Here is a 24,671-nt window from a genome sequence, read left to right on the forward strand (position 1 = left end):
CCTTAAATCCCCACTGTGCATGAAACCGACTATTAAATCCCCAATGGGTGAGAATTGAAACCTACCCCCATATCCTCACCGTGCAGGACACTGACCCCCAAGTCCCCAATGGGTAAGAAACCCACTCCCATATCCCACCATGAAGAAAACCGACCCTCACGTCCCCACTGGGCAAGAAACCGACCACCAAATCTGCACTGGGAAAGAAACCGACCCCAAAATCTCCACCATGCAGGAAATTCACCCTCAAGGCCCCACTGGGCAAGAAACAGACCCCAAAATCTGCACTGGGCAATAACCCGACCCTTAAATCCCCACCGTGCAAGAAATCGACCCACAAATCCCTACTGTGCAAGAAACCATCCCCAAATCTGCACCGTGCAGGAATCCAACCCCCAAATGCCCACCAAGCAAGAAACCACCCTAAAGTCCCCACATGGCAAGAAACTGACCCCCAAGTCCCCACCATGCAATAAACCAACCCTCAAATCCACACTGGGTAAGAAACCGATCCCCAAATGCCCACTGGACAACAAACAGACCCCCAAATCGCCACCGTGAAAGAAATCAACCCCAAAATCTCCACCATGCAAGAAATTGACTCCCAAATCCCCAATGGGAAAGAAATCAACCCCCAAATAGCCACCATCCAAAAAACTGATCCCCAAATACACATCATGCAGGAAACTAACCCCAAATGTCCACTGGGCAAGAAACCTGTTTCCAAATATCCACAATGCAGGAAACCGACCCACAATTCCCCACCGTGCAAGAAATAGTCCCTCAAATTCCCACCGTGCAAGAAACTGACCCTCAAATCCCCCCCATGCAAGAAACCGTCGACCGTGCAAAAAACAGACCCTCAAATCCCCACTGTTTAAGAAACCGACCCCCAAATCCCCACGGTGCAAGAATCCATCCCCCACATCTGCACCGTGCAAGAAACCGACCCTCAAATCCCCACCGAGCAGGAAACCGACCCTCAAATCCCCACCGGGCAAGAAACTGACGCCCAAATCCCCACCATGTAAGAAACCAACCCTCAAATCCCCACCGTGCAGGAAACCGACCCTCAAATCCCCACCAGGCAAGAAACCGACCCCCAAATCCCCACCGTGCAAGAAACCGACCCCCAAATCCCCACTGTGCAAGAAACCGACCCCCAAATCCCCACCGTGCAAGAAACCGACCCCCAAATCCCCACCGTGCAAGAAACCGACCCCCAAATCCCCACCGTGCAAGAAACCGACCCCCAAATCCCCACCATGCAAGAAATCGACCCCCAAATCCCTACTGTGCAAGAAACCGTCCCACAATCTGCATCGTGCAGGAATCCAACCCCCAAATGCTCACCAGGCAAGAAACCACCCTAAAGTCCCCACTTGGCAAGAAACCGACCCCCAAATGCCCACCGTGCAGTAAACCAATCCTCAAATCCACACTGGGCAAGAAATCAATCCCCAAATGCCCAATGGGCAACAAACAGACACCCAAATCGCCACCGTGAAAGAAATCGACCCCTAAATACCCACCATGCAAGAAATTGACTCCCAAATCCCCAATATGAAAGAAATCAACCCCCAAATAGCCACAATGCAAGAAACCGATCGCCAAATACACATCATGCAGGAAACTAACCCCAAATGCCCACTGGGCAAGAAACCAGTCGCCAAACACCCACCATGCAGGAAACTAACCCCAAAATCTCCACTGGGTAAGAAACTGACCCCGGAATACCCACCGTGCAAGAAACTGACCCCGAAATGCCCACCGGCCAAGAAACCGACCACTGAATCCTCACTGGACAATAAACTGACCCCCAAATCCCCAATGGGAAAGGGACCAACCCCCAAATCCCCACCGTGCAAGCAACCGACCCCCAAATCCCCACCGTGCAAGCAACTGTCCCTCAAATCCCCACCATGCAAGAAACCATCCCTCAAATCTCCAATGTGCAAAAAACCCACCCTCAAATCCCCACTGTACAAGAAACCGACCCTCAAATCCTCACCGTGCAAGAAACCGACCCCCAAATTCGCACCATGCAGGAAATCGACCCCCAAATCTGCACCCTGCAAGAAACCGTCCCTCAAATCTCCACTGTGCAAGAAACCGATCCCTCAAATCCCCACCGTGCAAGAAACCGACCCCCAAATCCCCACTGTGCAAGAAACCGACCCTTAAGTCCCCACCATACAAGACACCGTCCCCCAAATCCCCAATGGGTAAGAAACCCATATCCCCACCATGCAGGAAACCGACCCTCAAGTCCCCACTGGGCAAGAAACCGAGCACCAAATCTGCACTGGTAAAGAAACTGACCCCCAAATTGCCACCATGAAGGAAATCCACCCTCAAGTTCCCACTGGGCAATAAACCGACCCTTAAATCCCCACCGTGCAAAAAACCAACCCCCAAATCCCCACCGTGCAAGAAACCGACCCCCAAATCCCCACCATGCAAGAAATCGACCCCCAAATCCCTACTGTGCAAGAAACCGTCCCACAATCTGCATCGTGCAGGAATCCAACCCCCAAATGCTCACCAGGCAAGAAACCACCCTAAAGTCCCCACTTGGCAAGAAACCGACCCCCAAATGCCCACCGTGCAGTAAACCAATCCTCAAATCCACACTGGGCAAGAAATCAATCCCCAAATGCCCAATGGGCAACAAACAGACACCCAAATCGCCACCGTGAAAGAAATCGACCCCTAAATACCCACCATGCAAGAAATTGACTCCCAAATCCCCAATATGAAAGAAATCAACCCCCAAATAGCCACAATGCAAGAAACCGATCGCCAAATACACATCATGCAGGAAACTAACCCCAAATGCCCACTGGGCAAGAAACCAGTCGCCAAAAACCCACCATGCAGGAAACTAACCCCAAAATCTCCACTGGGTAAGAAACTGACCCCGGAATACCCACCGTGCAAGAAACTGACCCCGAAATGCCCACCGGCCACGAAACCGACCACTGAATCCTCACTGGACAATAAACTGATCCCCAATGGGAAAGGGACCAACCCCCAAATAGCCATCATGCAAGAAACCGATCCCCAAATACCCATCATGCAAGAAATCGAACCCCAAATACCCACTGGGCAAGAAACTGCCCCATATTCACCAGCAGGAAAGAAACTGACCCCAAATGCCCACTGGGAAAGAAAACAGTCCCCAAATACCCACCGTGCAGGATATCGACCCCAAAATCTCCACTGGGCAATAAACTGACCCCAAAATCCCCACAGTGTAAGAAACCAATCCCAAAATACCCACCGTTCAAGAAACCGAGTCCCACATCCACACCGTGCAGGAAACCGTCCCTCACCTCAAATCCCCACCGTGCAAGAAACCAACCCTTAAATCCTCACAGTGCAAGAAACCGACCCCCAAATCCCCACCATGCAAGAAATCAACCCCCAAATCTGCACCGTGCAGGAAACTGACCCTCAAGTGCCCACTGGGCAAGAAACCGACCCTTAAATCTGCGGCGTTCAGGAATCCAACCCCCAAAATGCCCACCAGGCAAGAAACCACCCTAAAGTCCCCACTTGGCAAGAAACCAAACCCCAAATCCCCACCGTGCAATAAACCAACCCTCAAATCCACACTGGGAAAGAAACAGACCCCCAAATACCAACTGGGCAACACACTGACACCCAAATCACCACCATCAAATAAATCGACCCCTAAATACCCACCATGCAGGAAATGGACCCCAAAATCTCCACCGTGCAAGAAACTGACTCCCAAATCCCCAATGGGAAAGAAATCAACCCCCAAATAGCCACCATGCAAGAAACCGATCCCCAAATACCTATCATGCAGAAAACTGACCCCAAATGCCCATTGGGCAAGAAATCAGTCCCCAAATACAAACCATGCAGGAAACCAACCCCCAAATCTCCACTGAGCAAGAATCTGACCCCCAAATCCCCAATGAGAAAAAAACAACCCCTAAATAGCCACCATTCAAGAAATCGACCCCAAATACCCGTCATTCAGGAAGCTAACCTCAAATGCCCACTGGGCAAGAAACCAGTCCCCAAATACCCACCTTGCAGGAAACCGGCCCCAAAATCTCAACTAGGCAAGAAACTGACCCTCAAATCCCCACTGTGCAAGAAACCGACCCCGGAATACCCACCATGCAAGAAACTGACCCTGAAGTGCACACCGTCCAAGAAACCGACCCTTAAGGCTATGTGCACACTTTGCGGTTTTTGCTGCGGATCCGCAGCGTTTTTGGACACTGCGGATCCGCAGCAGTTTTCCATGTGGTGTACAGTACAATGTTAACCTATGGAAAACAAAAAACGCTGTGCACATGCTGCGGAAAAAAACGCGCGGAAACGCAACGGTTTACATTCCACAGCATGTCAATTCTTTGAGCGGAATCCGCAGCGGTTTGGCACCTGCTCCATGTTAAAAAACCGCAGGTGTCTAAAACCGCAGTGGAAACCGCACAAAAGACCGCAATAAATCCACAGTACTTTTTGCACTGCGGAATTCATCAAATCCGCTGCGGAAAAATCCACAGCAGAATCCGCAAAGTGTGCACATAGCCTAAATCTGCGCCGTGCAGGAATCCAACCCCCAAATACCCATCAGGCAAGAAACCACCCTAAAGTCCCCACTTGGCAAGAAACCAAACCCCAAATCCCCACCGTGCAATAAACCAACCCTCAAATCCATACTAGGCAAGAAACAGACCCCCATATGCCCACTGGGCAATAAACCGACACCCAAATCACCACCGTGAAATAAATCAACCCCTAAATACCCACCATTTAGGAAACGGACCCCAAAATCTCCACCATGCAAGAAATTGACTCCCAAATCCCCAACGGGAAAGAAATCAATCCGCAAATAGCCACCATGCAAGAAACCGATCCCCAAATACCGATCATGCAGGAAACTGACCCCAAATGCCCACTAGGCAAGAAACCAGTACCCAAATACTCACCATGTAGGAAACCAATCCCAAAATCTCTACTGGGCAAGAAAACAACCCCCAAATCCCCACTGTGTAAGAAACCGATCCCAGAATACCCACCGTTCAAGAAACCGACCTCCAAATCCGCACCGTGCAGGAAACCGACCCCCAATTCAGCACCGTGCAGGAAACCGACCCCCAAATCAGCATTGTGTAGCAAACGAGCCCTCAAATCCCCACCGTGCAAGAAACCGACCCCCAAATCCCCACTGGGTAAGAAACCGACCCCCAAATCCCCACCGTGCAAGAAACCAACCCCCAAATCCCTACCGTGCAAGAAACCGACCACCAAATCCCCACCGTGCAAGAAACCATCCCCCAAATCTGCACCATGCAGGAAACTGACCCTCAAGTCCCCACTGGGCAAGAAATCGATCCCTGAAATCCCAACTGTGCAAGACATCGACCCTTAAATCCGCGCTGTGCAGGAATCCAACCCCCAAATGCCCACCAGGCAAGAAACCACCCTAAAGTCCCATTTGGCAAGAAACCAAACCCCAAATCCTCACCGTGCAATAAACCAACCCTCAAATCCACATTGGGAAAGAAACAGACCCCCAAATACCCATTGGGCAACAAACCGACACCCAAATCACCACTGTCAAATAAATCGACCTCTAAATACCTACCATGCCGGAAATGGACACCAAAATCTCCACCGTGCAAGAAAGTGACTCCCAAATCCCCAATGGGAAAGAAATCTACCCTTAAATAGCCACCATGCAAGAAACCGATCCCCAAATACCCATCATGCAGGAAACTGACCCCAAATCTCCACCGTGCAAGAAACCGTCCCTCAAATCCCCACCGTGCAAGAAACCGACCCTCAAATCCCCACCGTGCAAGAAACCGTCCCTCAAATCCCCACCGTGCAAGAAACCGACCCTCAAATCCCCACCGTGCAAGAAACCGTCCCTCAAATCCCCACCGTGCAAGAAACCGTCCCTCAAATCCCCACCGTGCAAGAAACCGACCCTCAAATCCCCACCGTGCAAGAAACCGACCCTCAAATCCCCACCGTGCAAGAAACCGACCCTCAAATCCCCACCGTGCAAGAAACCGTCCTTCAAATCCCCATCGTGCAAGAAACCGACCCCAAATCCCCACTGTGCAAGAAACCGTCCTTCAAATCCCCACCGTGCAAGAAACCGACCCCAAATCTGCACCGTGCAGAAAACCGACCCTCAAATCCCCACCGTGCAAGAAACCGACCCTCAAATCCCCACTGTGCAAGAAACCGTCCTTCAAATCCCCACCGTGCAAGAAACCGACCCCAAATCTGCACCGTGCAGAAAACCGACCCTCAAATCCCCACTGGGTAAGAAACTGACCCCCAGATCCACACCGTGCAAGAAACCGACCCCCATATATGCACTGGGCAATAAACCGACCCCTAAATACCCACCATGCAGGAAATAGACCCCAAAATCTCCACTGGGCAAGAAACCAACCCAAAAATCTGACTGTTGATTCGGGGGGGTAGACTTATAAACTGGGGGTCTGGATTTATGATTCGGGGAGCTGACAGAAGATTTGGGGGGGGGGGGGTAGACATATGATTTGGGGGTCTGGATTTATGATTCCGGGAGCTGACTGATGATTCGGGGGGCAGATATGATTTAGGGGTCTGGATTCATGATTGAGCTGACTGAAGATTTGGGGAACTGACTTATGATTTGGGGAGCAGACAAATGATTTGGGGTACTGGACTTAAGATTCGGGGGGCCGACTGGTGACTTGGGGGCAGATTTATCATTCAGGGTGCTGGACTCATGATTCAGGGGGCTGACTGATGATTTTGGGGGCTTAGTGACACCACTGAGTGATAAAAAGCAATGATCTTAAGATGTTTATCTGTACAATGATAAAGCTGAATTTGCATAGGACTGCGCACATGCTGGTTATCCTTGTATCTTACGCTTCCTCCAACTCTGGTACATTGTACACAGCCCCCATTATGTGACCTGACTGAAGACAGAGATGAGCAGACCACCCAGTGACTCAAACACTGCTCCCCCCCAGGCTTCCCCCCCAGTAGCGCCCCCATCCTACACCCTTACTGCTAGAGGAGTGCACCGGACCGCACAGCAGGAGACCCCCTATGTAATCAATATTCTAACAGCTAATAATAATGTCCAGAACACAACTCCCATCATCCGTAACCTACAGCTTAATTTGTATCCCTCACTCTGACCATCACTTGTTACATATGTTACATGGGACTGTGCTGTTACATAGGACTGCAGGTGATATCTACTACATTATCTGTACTCAGAGAGTGATCACTGTGTTATCTGTGGTGTTACATAGGACTGCAGATGACATCTACTACATTATCTGTACTCAGAGAGTGATCACTGTGTTATCTGTGGTGTTACATAGGACTGCAGGTGGCATCTACTATATTATCTATACCCAGAGAGATATCACTTTTATCTGTGATGTTACATAGGACTGCAGGTGACATCTACTACATTATCTGTACTCAGAGAGTTATCACTGTGTTATCTGTGGTGTTACATAGGACTGCAGGTGACATCTCCTACATTATCTGTACTCAGAGAGTTATCACTGTGCTATCTATGGTGTTACATAGGACTGCAGATGACATCTACTACATTATCTGTACTCAGAGAGTTATCACTGTGTTATCTGTGGTGTTACATAGGACTGCAGGTGACATCTACTACATTATCTGTACTCAGAGTTATCACTGTGTTATGTGTGGTGTTACATAGGACTGCAGGTGACATCTACTACATTATCTGTACTCAGTTATCACTGTGTTATCTGTGGTGTTACATAGGACTGCAGGTGAGATCTACTATATTATCTGTACTCAGAGTTATCACTGTGTTATCTGTGGTGTTACATAGGACTGCAGGTGACATCTACTACATTATCTATTCTCAGAGAGATATCACTGTTATCTGTGGTGTTACATAGGACTGCGGGTGACATCTATTACATTATCTGTACTCAGAGAGTTATCACTGTGTTATCTGTGGTGTTACATAGGACTGCAGGTGACATCTACTACATTATCTGTACTCAGACAGTTATCACTGTGCTATCTGTGGTGTTACATAGGACTGCAGGTGACATCTACTACATTATCTGTACTCAGAGAGTTATCACTGTGTTATCTGTGGTGTTACATAGGACTGCAGGTGACATCTACTACATTATCTGTACTCAGAGAGTTATCACTGTGTTATCTGTGGTGTTACATAGGACTGCAGGTGACATCTACTACATTATCTGTACTCAGACAGTTATCACTGTGCTATCTGTGGTGTTACATAGGACTGCAGGTGACATCTACTACATTATCTGTACTCCGAGAGTTATCACAGTGTTATGTGTGGTGTTACATAGGACTGTAGGTGACATCTACATTATCTGTACTCATAACTGTTATCTGTGGTGTTACATAGGACTGCAGGTGAGATCTACTATATTATCTGTACTCCGAGTTATCACTGTGCTATCTATGGTGTTACATAGGACTGCAGGTGACATCTACTACATTATCTGTACTCAGAGAGTTATCACTGTGTTATCTGTGGTGTTACATAGGACTGCAGGTGACATCACTACATTATCTGTACTCAGAGTTATCACTGTGCTATCTATGGTGTTACATAGGACTGCAGTCAATTTCTTGAAAAGGATTAATTTTGCTGCACATATGTCTGCAGTATAGACCAGTGGTCACCAGAATATGTTTTTCCTGGGACTGCCTCCTTCCAGTTTTGGTCCTTCAAGTACACAGCATTATGTCTGGGGTTCTTTATGTAATTTTGTGCTCTGAAGGTAAAATAATTCAGGTTCTGTATTTCTAGGTGATGACCACGTTGCTGGACAGCAGGATGGGAACTCTGCGGATAGGTGAGAGAATCACATGCTATTATTAAGAGCTGTATATGGGATTTGACTGGAATAGACGTTTAGATCCACCCCTGCTTAACTAAGCCACACACCTGCTCCACTAAGCCACACCCTGGCTATATTAAACCACACCCCTTCTCACCAAAACCACACCCAGGCTCAACAAAACCACACCTTAGTCCTATTAAACCACACCCCAGCTCAATTAAACCACACTCTGGGGAATTAAATCTCACCCTGGCTCATCTGATCCAGACCCCTGCTCAATTGAAACACACAGACTCATGGACCCCACACCCCTGCTCTACTACACCACACCTCTGCTCAACAAAACTACGCCCATGCTCACCTGATCTAAACCTTTTCTCAACAAAACCATACCCTGGTTCAACAAAATTACACCCCTGGTCAACTAAAGCACACCCCCGTCCAATATGTGCACAGTGCCTGATACTGCGGGATTCTGGGACAAGTCAGGGACAAGTGAGGGAAGCTACCGCCTCACCAGCGCCGGAGCTACCGCCTCACCAACGCCGGAGCTACCGCCTCACCAACGCCGGAGCTGCAGCAACCCTCAACCTATTGTGTCCATCCCCACCATCCTGTAGAATGTAAGGGCAGGGTCCTCGCCCCTCTGTATCAGTCTGTCATTGTTAGTTTGTTTACTGTAAGTGATATCTGTAATTTGTATGTAACCCCTTCCTCATGTACAGACCATGGAATCAATGGTGCTATAGAAATAAATAATAATAATAATAACCGGACTGATGAATTCTAGAATAATGTGATTGGGATTCCGGGGATTTATTCGTCACATGTCAGTTGTTTTTTTTTTACGTCTATTCTATTGGAAGTGTAATGTCCACAGCAGCACAGATGATTTAAGGACAAGACATTATCTGTTAGAAATGTTTCCCAGCCGCACGGAGCATTGTCCGGATTGTCGGAGGGACACTTTGTCTTCGGGATGACTGATCCGTTCCGGTGAGCTCATCTTCAGGTCCGGGCTGACTCCTCACTCAGGGAGCGTCTGATGGAGGAGGCAATGTACGATGGAGCTCATATCTGTGTCTCCTCCTGTAAATGCACAGAGCCCATCAAATAGCTGCCAGATGGGAGATCTCACCCAGCGCCCGAGCAGCGGCCAGAGCCAAGCAACCAGCGGCCAGAGCCAAGCAACGGGAAATGTTTATTCTGGAGGCCACATGAGAAGAAGGCAGCCGAGGAGCAGATCGCAGCCGCTGATAAGAGGAAACCTACAGAAAGGTATTTCCTTCTCCTCCTTTCTCAGAGGATGTTTGGAGAGAACAGAATGACAACGCCCAACTTCCATGTACTGAGGGCTGAAGTCCGGGCGTCCATGGGCCACAGGGTCACAACAGGCAGGATGATGTCACCGAAACAGAGGCCGAGGCTCCACAAACTCAACAGAGAGGAGGCCGAGAGATCATCAAAACCGTGAGAGAGGAGACCGAAGGCTCCACAGGATCATCAGAGAGGAGACCGAGGGCTCCACAGGATCATCAGAGAGGAGACCGAAGGTTCCACAGAATCATCAAAGAGGAGGTCGAGGGCTCCACAGGATCATCAGAGAGGAGACCGAAGGCTCCACAGAATCATCAGAGAGGAGACCGAAGGCTCCACAGGATCATCAGAGAGGAGACCCAGGGCTCCACAGAATCATCAAAGAGGAGGTCGAGGGCTCCACAGAATCATCAGAGAGGAGACCGAAGGTTCCACAGAATCATCAGAGAGGCGGCCGAGTGCTCCACAGAATCATCAGAGAGGAGGCCGAAAGCTCATCAAAACCATGAGGGAGAAGACCGAAGGTTCCACAGAATCATCAAAGAGGAGGCCGATGGCTCCACAGAATCATCAGAAAGGAGACCGAAGGTTCCACAGACTCAGAGAGGAGACCGAAAGCTCATCAAAACCATGAGAGAGAAGACCGAAGGCTCCACAGAATCATCAGAGAGGAGGCCGATGGCTCCACAGAATCATCAGAGAGGAGACCGAAGGCTCCACAGAATCATCAGAGAGGAGGCCGATGGCTCCACAGAATCATCAGAGAGGAGACCGAAGGCTCCACAGAATCATCAGAGAGGAGGCCGATGGCTCCACAGAATCATCACAGAGGAGGCCGAAAGCTCATCAAAACCATGAGAGAGAAGACCGAAGGTTCCACAGAATCATCAGAGAGGAGGCTGATGGCTCCACAGAATCAACAGAGAGGAGACCGAGGGCTCCACAGAATCATCAGAAAGGAGGCCGAAGGCTCCACAGAATCATCAGAGAGGAGGCCGAAGGCTCCACAGAATCAGAGAGGAGGCCGAAGGCTCCACAGAATCATCAGAGAGGAGGCCGAAGGCTCCACAGAATCATCAGAGAGGAGGCCGAAGGCTCCACAGAATCATCAGAGAGGAGGCCGAAGGCTCCACAGAATCATCAGAGAGGAGGCCGAAAGCTCATCAAAACCATCAGAGAGGAGGTCGAAGGTCCAATAGAATCATAAGAAAGGAGGCCGAGGGCTCCACAGAATCATCAGAGAGGAGACCGAAGGCTCCACAGAATCATCAGAGAGGAGACCGAAAGCTCCACAAAGTTGTCAGAGAAGAGGCCGAGGGCTCCAAGAAGTCAGAGAGGAGGCTGAGGGTTCCACAAAATCATCAGAGAGGAGGCCGGGGGCTCCATAAAATCATCAGAGAAGAGGACAAGAGCTCCAAGAAGTCATCAGAGAGAAGGCCGAGGACTCCAAGAAGTCATCAGAGAGGAGGCCGAGGGCTCCACAAAGTTGTCAGAGAAGCGGCTGAGGGCTCCACAAAATCATCAGAGAGGAGGTGGAATGCTCCACAAAATCATCAGAGACGAGGCAGAGGACTCCAAGAAGTCATCATAGAGGAGGCCGAGGGCTCTACAAAAGGCAGAGGGCACAGATGCCTAAAACAGCAGAAATGGAGGACGGCCCCTGTAATGTGTGCATGGTGTCCTAGCTTTAGTCCACTGACAGATCTCTTGCGGGGAAGAAACATCAGACTGTGAAGTTTATACACAACTGATAACTTGTTCTCACAGGAGATCAGCCGCAGCCTTAAGTGACTGACAGCAGCTCACACGACATAAAAGCTACAATTACAGTATAGACCTATATAGTGCTGAAAAAGAGGATATCCACGTACATGGAACACTTGGCCAAATGCACACGGTCAGTAATTGGCAGCGCTTTGGGAGCAGCACATGTCCACTGCCAGCTATTGAATGCAGGAGACTCCTCTGATCACTGAACCGTGCGGATTCACAGCATCCAATACATTGTACGGGTGATTTATCACTTTTCGCAAGATAAATTGACATGATGCGGTCTGAAAAGACGCACCGCATGTCCGTCTCCGCGGAATCCCATGTCCACTATGCGTGCACTGTCGCCCTTGTGAGGGACGAGGGAGACTCCATTTTGGATTTATGAATTCAGGCCCCATAGGTTACCCAGATCTCCCTCCACTCCTGAAATCTGGCCCCCATCCTTGGGAAAAGTGCTCAGATTTCCAAAATAGCCGTATTAGAGGCCATGTGTTAGGGTACCGTCACACAGTGCCATTTTCATCGCTACGACGGCACGATTCGTGACGTTGCAGCGTTGTATGATTATCGCTCCCGCGTCGTAGACTGCGGTCACACGTTGCAATACACGGCGCTGGAGCGATAATTTCATGACGTATTTGCGATGTAGAAGCCGTTGGTTACTGTGCGCACATCGTATACAACCTGTGTCACACGATGCAATCATGCCGCCACAGCGGGACACTAGACGACGAAAGAAAGTTTCAAACGATCTGCTACGACGTACGATTCTCAGCGGGGATCCGGATCGCAGTAGCGTGTCAGACACTACGATATCGTAACGATATCGCTATAACGTCACGAATCGTGCCGTCGTAGCGATGAAAATGGCACTGTGTGACGGTACCCTTAATGAAGGCAGGGAGGAGCAGAGCTGAGACCCCCTGCTGTCTTTTGTGCAAGTCTGCCTACTTCAAGGGAAACCTAGACTTTTTGTCACCGACATCTAGAGATAAATTGTGAAAGTGCAGTGCATCTCAGGGCTATATCCGATATACCACCAGAACCCCCCCTGCACGCACACCTGAATCTCATATTTCTCCAGCACTCACGGATTCCGAGCTATTGAAACTGGCTCTCCAGAACCACTTAGCAGCCCCGAGTGTGGACTCTCTGTATCAGTCCAGCACCGACGAACCCGTTGAGACGTCAGTCGTCTCGTTTGGACCTCCCGCTAGGAAGTTATGACCCATCTTAGATATTGGAAATTATTTCGGCTAGAAGGAAAAGGGAGGAGAATTCAGCCAAACCCAGAGGGTCGGCGGCAAATATGGGAGGGGGCGCGCTAAGGGTTAAAAGCTAGCCACACACTTTTAACCCCGTCTTCGTTATGCCATGGAAGCCACTTCACGTCACGTGTGGAGACGGACCAGGAACTACGAAGGTGCCTGTGGACTCAGCGCTTCCCTGGGGTCCACATGCTATAAGAAACGGTAACTTGACACCGACAGCTAACTGCTATTCCCAACCTGTACCCTACTTTTATCTGTATTTCTGGCTGTATTATCTGTATATTACTCTGTACATATTTTTAGTATCTAGTGCGCCTTTCGGCAATTAAAATATCAATTAATTTTGGGCTGCTCTTTTACCTCAAAACCAGATCTCTCACTTCCATGAGTCCGGCTAGTTCCTGATATATGGTTGTTAACGGATCAGGCTTTTATCTAACGAGGAACTGGTGGCAGTATACCGTTCTGCTGTTATTAGGGGATCGGAGGTTTACATATATATATTCCTGGCCTGAGCCTGGTGATATATACCGCCCTCACTGCAAAGATAACCGATGTTACCGATGACCAGTACGTGACAGGGCAGCCACTCCGGCGACCACTTATCCTAGGTGCAGTTCCCTGACTGACCTGAGGGTAAGGGGGGCGCCAGAGAGCTGAGACTGTGTAAGCTCCGTCACAGATTGATAACTGGGGGGGGTGATATTCATATCCCCCGGTCCTCTCGTGTGTGGTTTTCCTTACACCCATGCCTTAACTGTGGAGACAGACATGCGGCGCATCTTTTCAGACTGCAGCATGTCAATTTATCTTGCAGAGATGCAATAAATCACCCAATGTATTGGATTTGGTGAATCCGCACGGTTCAATGAACACATGGGGATTCACCTACGTTCAATAGACTGCAGCGGACATGTGCTGCGTCCAAAGTGAGGGAGCATAGCCATATACACATACTGTACAAAGAAAGGAGGGGGCCAAGATAAGTTACATCCTGTACTATACTCCAGAGCTGCGCTCACTATTCTGCTGGTGCAGTCACTGTGTACATACATTACTGATCCTGAGTTACATCCTGTATTATACCCCAGAGCTGCACTCACTATTCTGCTGGTGCAGTCACTGTGTACATACATTACATTACTGATCCTGAGTTGCATCCTGTATTATACCCCAGAGCTGCACTCACTATTCTGCTGGTGCAGTCACTGTGTACATACATTACATTACTGATCCTGAGTTACATCCTGTATTATACCCCAGAGCTGCACTCACTATTCTGCTGGTGCAGTCACTGTGTACATACAGTGGGGCAAAAAAGTATTTAGTCAGTCAGCAATAGTGCAAGTTCCACCACTTAAAAAGATGAGAGGCGCCTGTAATTTACATCATAGGTAGACCTCAACTATGGGAGACAAACTGAGAAAAAAAAATCCAGAAAATCACATTGTCTGTTTTTTTATCATTTTATTTGCATTTTATGGTGGAAAATAAGTATTTGGTCAGAAACAAAATTTCATCTCAATACTTTGTAATATATCCTTTGTTGGCAATGACAGAGGTCAAACGTTTTCTGTAAGTCTTCACAAGGTTGCCACACACTGTTGTTGATATGTTGGCCCATTCCTCCATGCAGATCTCCTCTAGAGCAGTGATGTTTTTGGCTTTTCGCTTGGCAACACGGACTTTCAACTCCCCCCAAAGGTTTTCTATAGGGTAGAGATCTGGAGACTGGCTAGGCCACTCCAGGACCTTGAAATGCTTCTTACGAAGCCACTCCTTCGTTGCCCTGGCGGTGTGCTTTGGATCATTGTCATGTTGAAAGACCCAGCCACGTTTCATCTTCAATGCCCTTGCTGATGGAAGGAGGTTTTCACTCAAAATCTCACGATACATGGCCCCATTCATTCTTTCATGTACCCGGATCAGTCGTCCTGGCCCCTTTGCAGAGAAACAGCCCCAAAGCATGATGTTTCCAGCACCATGCTTTACAGTAGGTATGGTGTTGGATGGATGCAACTCAGTATTCTTTTTCCTCCAAACACGACAAGTTGTGTTTCTACCAAACCGTTCCAGTTTGGTTTCATCAGACCATAGGACATTCTCCCAGAACTCCTCTGGATCATCCAAATGCTCTCTAGCAAACTTCAGACGGGCCCGGACATGTACTGGCTTAAACAGTGGGACACGTCTGGCACTGCAGGATCTGAGTCCATGGTGGCGTAGTGTGTTACTTATGGTAGGCCTTGTTACATTGGTCCCAGCTCTCTGCAGTTCATTCACTAGGTCCCCCCGCGTGGTTCTGGGATTTTTGCTCACCGTTCTTGTGATCATTCTGACCCCACGGGGTGGGATTTTGCGTGGAGCCCCAGATCGAGGGAGATTATCAGTGGTCTTGTATGTCTTCCATTTTCTAATTATTGCTCCCACTGTTGATTTCTTCACTCCAAGCTGGTTGGCTATTGCAGATTCAGTCTTCCCAGCCTGGTGCAGGGCTACAATTTTGTTTCTGGTGTCCTTTGACAGCTCTTTGGTCTTCACCATAGTGGAGTTTGGAGTCAGACTGTTTGAGGGTGTGCACAGGTGTCTTTTTATACTGATAACAAGTTTAAACAGGTGCCATTACTACAGGTAATGAGTGGAGGACAGAGGAGCCTCTCAAAGAAGAAGTTACAGGTCTGGGAGAGCCAGAAATCGTGATTGTTTGTTTCTGACCAAATACTTATTTTCCACCATAAAATGAAAATAAAATGATAAAAAAACAGACAATGTGATTTTCTGGATTTTTTTTTCTCAGTTTGTCTCCCATAGTTGAGGTCTACCTATGATGTAAATTACAGACGCCTCTCATCTTTTTAAGTGGTGGAACTTGCACTATTGCTGACTGACTAAATACTTTTTTGCCCCACTGTACATTACTGATCCTGAGTTACATCCTGTATTATACCCCAGAGCTGCACTCACTATTCTGCTGGTGCAGTCACTGTGTACATACATTACATTACTGATCCTGAGTTACATCCTGTATTATACCCCAGAGCTGCACTCACTATTCTGCTGGTGCAGTCACTGTGTAAATACATTACATTACTGATCCTGAGTTACATCCTGTATTATACCCAAGAGCTGCACTCACTATTCTGCTGGTGCAGTCACTGTGTACATACATTACATTACTGATCCTGAGTTACATCCTGTATTATACTCCAGAGCTGCACTCACTATTCTGCTGGTACAGTCACTGTGTACATACATTACATTACTGATCCTGAGTTACATCCTGTATTATACCCAAGAGCTGCACTCACTATTCTGCTGGTGCAGTCACTGTGTACATACATTACATTACTGATCCGGAGTTACATCCTTTATTATACCCCAGAGCTGCACTCACTATTCTGCTGGTGCAGTCACTATGTACATACATTACATTACTGATCCTGAGTTACATCCTTCTCCCGGCTTTGCTCACTGGATGATTTCACAAACTCCCCTCTCCCGCTCTCTGACCACAACCTTCTTTCATTCTCTATCAAGAACTGCCATCCCGCTCAGGTCACCCCCACTTTCCACACTTATAGAAACATACAGGCCATTAACACCCAGAAACTTATGAAGAACTTGCAGTCTTCATTGGCCCCAATCTCCTCCATCTCTTGTCCTGATTCTGCTCTGAAGCATTACAATGAAACCATGCAAAGTGCCCTGGAAGAAGCTGCACCTCCTATACATAGAACAACTCGGCACAGACGGCGACAACCGTGGCACACGCTGCAAACACGTTTCCTGCAGCGGTGCTCCAGGTGCGCCGAACGTCTGTGGAGAAAATCTAATCTGCCCGAAGATTTCATCCATTATAAGTTCATGTTAAAAACATACAACTCTGCCCTTCACCTCTCCAAACAAACCTATTTCAACACCCTCATCACCTCGCTGTCCAATAACCCTAAACGTCTCTTCGACACCTTCCAGTCCCTACTCAACCCAAGAGAGCAGGCCCCAACCACGGATCTCCGCGCTGACGATCTGGCCAATTACTTCAAAGAAAAAATTGACCACATTCGACAGGAAATCATTTCCCAATCTCTTCATACCAAGCACTGTCCTCCCTCCCCCACTGCATCTAGTTCACTCTCTGACTTTGAACCAGTTACAGAAGAAGAAGTAAGCAGGCTCCTTGCATCTTCTCGCCCGACCACTTGCACCAGCGACCCCATTCCGTCGCATCTCCTCCAGTCCCTTTCCCCGGCTGTCACCTCTCACCTAACAAAAATATTCAACCTTTCCCTCACTTCCGGTATTTTTCCCTCCTCATTTAAGCATGCCATCATACATCCACTACTTAAAAAGCCCTCCCTCGATCAAAATTGTGCCGCTAATTATAGACCTGTCTCTAATCTTCCCTTCATCTCTAAACTCCTGGAACGCCTGGTCCACTCCCGTCTTACCCGCTATCTCTCAGATAATTCTCTTCTCGACCCTCTTCAATCTGGTTTCCGCTCTTTACACTCTACTGAAACTGCCCTCACTAAAGTCTCTAATGACCTACTAACAGCTAAATCTAATGGTCACTATTCCATGCTAATTCTCTTGGATCTCTCCGCAGCATTCGACACTGTGGATCATCAGCTCCTCCTCACTATGCTCCGCTCCATCGGCCTCAAGGACACCGTTCTCTCTTGGTTCTCCTCCTATCTCTCTGGCCGATCCTTCACTGTTTGTTTTGCTGGTTCCTCCTCCTCTCACCTTCCCCTTACTGTTGGGGTTCCTCAAGGATCAGTCCTAGGCCCCCTCCTCTTCTCTTTGTATACTGCCCCTATTGGACAAACAATCAGTAGATTTGGTTTCCAGTACCATCTCTATGCTGACGACACCCAATTATATACCTCTTCTCCTGTTATCACGCCGACCTTTTTAGAAAACACCAGTGATTGTCTTACCGCTGTCTCTAACATCATGTCCTCCCTCTATCTGAAACTGAACCTGTCAAAAACTGAACTCCTCGTGTTCTCTCCCTCTACAAACCTACCTTTGCCTGACATTGCCATCTCTGTGTGCGGTTCCACCATTACTCCAAAGCAACATGCCCGCTGCCTTGGAGTCATCCTTGATTCCGAGCTTTCATTCACCCCCCACATCCGATCACTGGCTCGCTCTTCTTATCTGCATCTCAAAAACATTTCCAGAATTCGCCCTTTTCTTACTTTCAACTCTGCAAAAACTCTTACTGTCTCACTTATTCATTCTCGTCTGGACTATTGTAACTCTCTACTAATTGGCCTCCCTCTTACCAAACTCTCCCCACTCCAATCTGTCCTGAATGCTGCTGCCAGAATCATACTCCTCGCCAACCGTTACACCGATGCCTCTACCTTGTGCCAGTCATTACACTGGCTACCCATCCAATCCAGAATCCAGTACAAAACTACTACCCTCATCCACAAAGCACTCCATGGCTCAGCACCACCCTACATCTCCTCTCTGGTCTCAGTCTACCAACCTACCCGTGCCCTCCGCTCTGCTAATGACCTCAGGTTAGCATCCTCAATAATCAGAACCTCCCACTCCCGTCTCCAAGACTTTACACGTGCGGCGCCGATTCTTTGGAATGCACTACCTAGGTTAATACAATTAATCCCCAATCCCCACAGTTTTAAGCGTGCCCTAAAAACTCATTTGTTCAGATTGGCCTACCGCCTCAACGCATTAACCTAACTATCCCTGTGTGGCCTATTAATAAAAAAACAACAACATAATCACGTTCCTCCATCATGTTCTCATACACTTTATGCAGTTAATAGCCTCTGTGTCTGTACTGTTACATACTTAGGCAGTTAACTGGTTCATGCAGCTTTACATGAACACCCGAGCCTTACACTATGGCTGGTCCAAACAACTAAAGCAATTGTTACCATCCACCTCTCGTGTCTCCCCTTTTCCTCATAGATTGTAAGCTTGTGAGCAGGGCCCTCATTCCTACTGGTATCTGTTTTGAACTGTGATTTCTGTTATGCTGTAATGTCTATTGTCTGTATAAGTCCCCTCTATAAGTTGTAAAGCGCTGCGGAATATGTTGGCGCTATATAAATAAAATTATTATTATTATTATTATTATTTATACCCCAGAACTGCACTCACTATTCTGCTGGTGCAGTCACTGTGTACATACATTACATTACTGACTCGGAGTTACATCCTGTATTATACCCCAGAGCTGCACTCACTATTCTGCTGGTGCAGTCACTGTGTACATACATTACTGATCCTGAGTTACATCCTGTATTATACCCCAGAGCTGCACTCACTATTCTGCTGGTGCAGTCACTGTGTACATACATTACATTACTGATCCTGAGTAACCTCCTGTATTATACCCCAGAGCTGCACTCACTATTCTGCTGGTGCAGTCACTGTGTACATACATTACATTACTGATCCTGAGTTACCTCCTGTATTATACCCCAGAGCTGCACTCACTATTCTGCTGGTGCAGTCACTGTGTAAATACATTACATTACTGATCCTGAGTTACATCCTGTATTATACCCCAGAGCTGCACTCACTATTCTGCTGGTGCAGTCACTGTGTACATACATTACTGATCCTGAGTTACATCCTGTATTATACCCCAGAGCTGCGCTCACTATTCTGCTGGTGCAGTCACTGTGTACATACATTACTGATCCTGAGTTACATCCTGTATTATACTCCAGAGCTGCACTCACTATTCTGCTGGTGCAGTCACTGTGTACATACATTACTGATCCTGAGCTACATCCTGTATTATACCCCAGAGCTGCACTCACTATTCTGCTGGTGCAGTCACTGTGTACATACATTATACTACTGATCCTGAGTTACATCCTGTATTATACTCCAGAGCTGCACTCACTATTCTGCTGGTGCAGTCACTGTGTACATACATTACTGATCCTGAGTTACATCCTGTATTATACTCCAGAGCTGCACTCACTATTCTGCTGGTGCAGTCACTGTGTACATACATTACATTACTGATCCTGAGTTACATCCTGTATTATACCCCAGAGCTGCACTCACTATTCTGCTGGTGCAGTCACTGTGTACATACATTACATTACTGATCCTGAGTTACATCCTGTATTATACTCCAGAGCTGCACTCACTATTTTGCTGGTGCAGTCACTGTGTACATACATTACATTACTGATCCTGAGTTACATCCTGTATTATACTCCAGAGCTGCACTCACTATTCTGCTGGTGCAGTCACTGTGTACATACATTACATTACTGATCCTGAGTTACATCCTGTATTATACTCCAGAGCTGCACTCACTATTCTGTTGGTGCAGTCACTGAGTACATACATTACATTACTGATCCTGAGTTACATCCTGTATTATACTCCAGAGCTACACTCACTATTCTGCTGGTGCAGTCACTGAGTACATACATTACTGATCCTGAGTTACATCCTGTATTATACCCCAGAGCTGCACTCACTATTCTGCTGGTGCAGTCACTGTGTACATACATTACATTACTGATCCTGAGTTACATCCTGTATTATACTCCAGAGCTGCACTCACTATTCTGCTGGTGCAGTCACTGTGTACATAAATTACATTACTGATCCTGAGTTACCTCCTGTATTATACTCCAGAGCTGCACTCACTATTCTGCTGGTGCAGTCACTGTGTACATACATTACTGATCCTGAGTTACATCCTGTATTATACCCAAGAGCTGCACTCACTATTCTGCTGGTGCAGTCACTGTGTACATACATTACATTACTGATCCTGAGTTATCTCCTGTATTATACCCCAGAGCTGCACTCACTATTCTGCTGGTGCAGTCACTGTGTACATACATTACATTACTGATCCTGAGTTACATCCTGTATTATACTCCAGAGCTGCACTCACTATTCTGCTGGTGCAGTCACTGTGTACATACATTACATTACTGATCCTGAGTTACATCCTGTATTATACCCCAGAGCTGCACTCACTATTCTGCTGGTGCAGTCACTGTGTACATACATTACATTACTGATCCTGAGTTACATCCTGTATTATACTCCAGAGCTGCACTCACTATTCTGCTGGTGCAGTCACTGTGTACATACATTACATTACTGATCCTGAGTTACATCCTGTATTATACCCCAGAGCTGCACTCACTATTCTGCTGGTGCAGTCACTGTGTACATACATTACATTACTGATCCTGAGTTACATCCTGTATTATACTCCAGAGCTGCACTCACTATTCTGTTGGTGCAGTCACTGAGTACATACATTACATTACTGATCCTGAGTTACATCCTGTATTATACTCCAGAGCTGCACTCACTATTCTGCTGGTGCAGTCACTGAGTACATACATTACTGATCCTGAGTTACATCCTGTATTATACCCCAGAGCTGCACTCACTATTCTGCTGGTGCAGTCACTGTGTACATACATTACATTACTGATCCTGAGTTACATCCTGTATGATACTCCAGAGCTGCACTCACTATTCTGCTGGTGCAGTCACTGTGTACATAAATTACATTACTGATCCTGAGTTACCTCCTGTATTATACTCCAGAGCTGCACTCACTATTCTGCTGGTGCAGTCACTGTGTACATACATTACTGATCCTGAGTTACATCCTGTATTATACCCAAGAGCTGCACTCACTATTCTGCTGGTGCAGTCACTGTGTACATACATTACTGATCCTGAGTTACATCCTGTATTATACCCCAGAGCTGCACTCACTATTCTGCTGGTGCAGTCACTGTGTACATACATTACTGATCCTGAGTTACATCCTGTATTATACCCCAGAGCTGCACTCACTATTCTGCTGGTGCAGTCACTGTGTACATACATTACATTACTGATCCTGAGTTACATCCTGTATTATACTCCAGAGCTGCACTCACTATTCTGCTGGTACAGTCACTGTGTACATACATTACATTACTGATCCTGAGTTACATCCTGTATCTCTTTTTTATTATAAAAGTACAAAACAAAACTTACAGGCAAAGCTTACAGACAAACTCAATAACAAAACAAATTATCCCCAAAAGTCCAATGTCCAGCATATTTATACAAACAAAATGTTCCTCCATTTCATTAATACCCCCAGCAAGGGAAGAGACCTCAACCTATATCCTTTTTCCTCTCCCCTTGTACCTTTTTCCCTCATACACACATACCCATGCATTCATCCCTAGAAAAATAAACAAAAGTCGGCCAACTGCCCCAAAGAAAGCAAATAGGCCACCTGGCCAAAACTTAATTATATATATATATATATATATATATATATATATATATATATATATATATATATATATATATATATATATATATATATATATATATATATAATTTTTTTTTTTTCTTTTTTTTTTTAACCTCCTAAACTAAACCACCACCATTCCCCCAAAGGTCCCACGAAAGTTTGTGGCCTATCACACCAGGTCCCACGAGAGTTTGTGGCCTATCACACAAGGTCCCACGAGAGTTTGTGGCCTTCACTATACAACAAGGTCCACAGAAGTTTATGGCCCTTTTTTCCTCTTCTTGGCATCCCGCCGGACGTCCATTCTCCAAAACCCATCCCCCCACCCTCCAAGAAACCCCCCACCCCACCTAAACTAAATCCCCCCTACACGCATCATAGTACACATGTAACATATATACAACCTTATAATAACATATAATCAATAATAACATAATAATAACCAATACACACCTTAACCATGACCAAAGAACAGGCCCAAGTTCAATGCTTGCAAGCCCTATACCCGGGTTACCAATTACAAAACAAAAATCTATAAGTGAGGGTTACAGCCCACCACCAGGAACTGGAGACCATAGAGGCTCTCACCCTAATCTACCGCACATCACCCTGACCCTCCCTAACAACACAAAAGAGAAAATCCTGTCCCTATAGCCCTACCAATCTCTCCCTACCTGCCCCTACCTGTCCCTCACTGACCCTCACTACCAACCTAATACTAACTACCTGTCCCTAAAGACTGTCCCTATCTGTCCCTACACATCTATCTGACCCTACAAAATAAAGATAAAAAGATAAAAAAGACTAACTCAACCCTATCACAGGCACACAGAACCTAACTCTCCCTAGGGCACATTAAAGGAGAAACCCCTCCAAAGAAGAGAGGCCCTCCCTGCACCCAGCCTCTCAAACTCCAGCAAGCGCACTTTTGCCAGGTCACCCAGGATGTTCCTAATCACCTCTTCCCTGGGGAGGACTTTCCGCTGAGTAGACACTAGACACCGTGCATTCCACGTGTGGAACCTAGTTACTAAACTAACTAAGAAAACAGTGCCCCGATCTCGGCCACCAAGGGACCTGAATGCCCCATAGGCCCACTCCGCATAGGAAAGGCCTGCCAGCCTAGGCCAGCCAATGGAAGCACCCACCCTGCTGTAGACCTCTGTATTAAAGGGACACCGAAGCAGGAAATGCTCCATGCTTTCAAGCATACCGCCACACTCTTCGCGGGGACAATCCCGGTCATCAGAGCATCTGCACTTCAGGTTGTCCCTCACATACAGCTTCCCATGGAAGCAGCGCCAAGCCAAGTCCCAAAACTTCAAGGGGATCCGCTTAGAGTTCAATAACCCGAGCCCCACCTCCAGATCCCAGCTTGGGCAATCCCTGAGCGCCAGGGGCTTCTGAAAGTGGGTCAACAGGACCCTATTGTCAAGTAACCTTCTCGACATGGTCCTGATCTCCCACACTCCCAGACCCCACCGACGGATCACCTTCAGAACCGGGGTAGCATAAGCCGGAAGATGCCCATGAGGTGTTCGAAGGTCCTTTACCTGCCCTCCTGTCTCCCATTCCTGGAAGAAAGGCCGAAACCACCCCCTACAGGAGAATACCCACAGAGAAGCCCTCTCTGACCAGAGGTTGGCGATGTTTGCCTTAAGAAAGGTGTTTACTAGAAACACCACTGGGTTGACCATACCCAACCCTCCTAGTCTCCTCGTGCGGTACGTGACCTCCCTCTTGATTAGGTTCAGCCTATTTCCCCATAACAATTGGAAAACCAGGCTGTAGACCCGTGTCCAAAGAGGCTCTGGCAAGATGCAGACGCTGCCCAAATATATTAGCAAAGGAAGCAAATAGCCCTTGGCAAGACTAACCCTTTCCCTTAGGGTCAAAGACCAACCCTTCCACTGATCCACCTTCTGGGCGGCAATCTTAAGTCTGCCCTCCCAGTTTTGCTGGGGATAGTCCCCCGGGCCGAAACTGATGCCTAATATTTTTGCTGTGGCCTGAGGCCCTGGAAGGGTGTCCGGGAGATCAAAACTTGGATCTCCCCCTCCCAGCCAGAGACTCTCACACTTGTCCCGGTTCATCATGGAACCGGATGCCACCGAGTAGCGTTCAACCTCAGACATCACC

The 24,671-nt window shown here is 47.5% G+C and overlaps 1 protein-coding gene across 4 annotated transcripts in view; it reads left to right on the forward strand.

Annotated features, from left to right (window-relative positions):
• HSPA12B (heat shock protein family A (Hsp70) member 12B) overlaps positions 1-24,671 on the forward strand; it is a 143,413-nt gene that overhangs the window by 26,703 nt on the left and 92,039 nt on the right. For all 4 annotated transcript variants that reach the window (XM_077280370.1, XM_077280371.1, XM_077280372.1 and 1 more), the window contains exon 2: positions 8,849-8,894. In XM_077280370.1, coding sequence (XP_077136485.1) covers positions 8,849-8,894 — 46 coding nt within the window. The remainder of the gene's footprint in view (positions 1-8,848; positions 8,895-24,671) is intronic.

This window comes from Ranitomeya variabilis, chromosome 1, assembly GCF_051348905.1.
Source record: "Ranitomeya variabilis isolate aRanVar5 chromosome 1, aRanVar5.hap1, whole genome shotgun sequence".
Taxonomy (NCBI): domain Eukaryota; kingdom Metazoa; phylum Chordata; class Amphibia; order Anura; family Dendrobatidae; genus Ranitomeya; species Ranitomeya variabilis.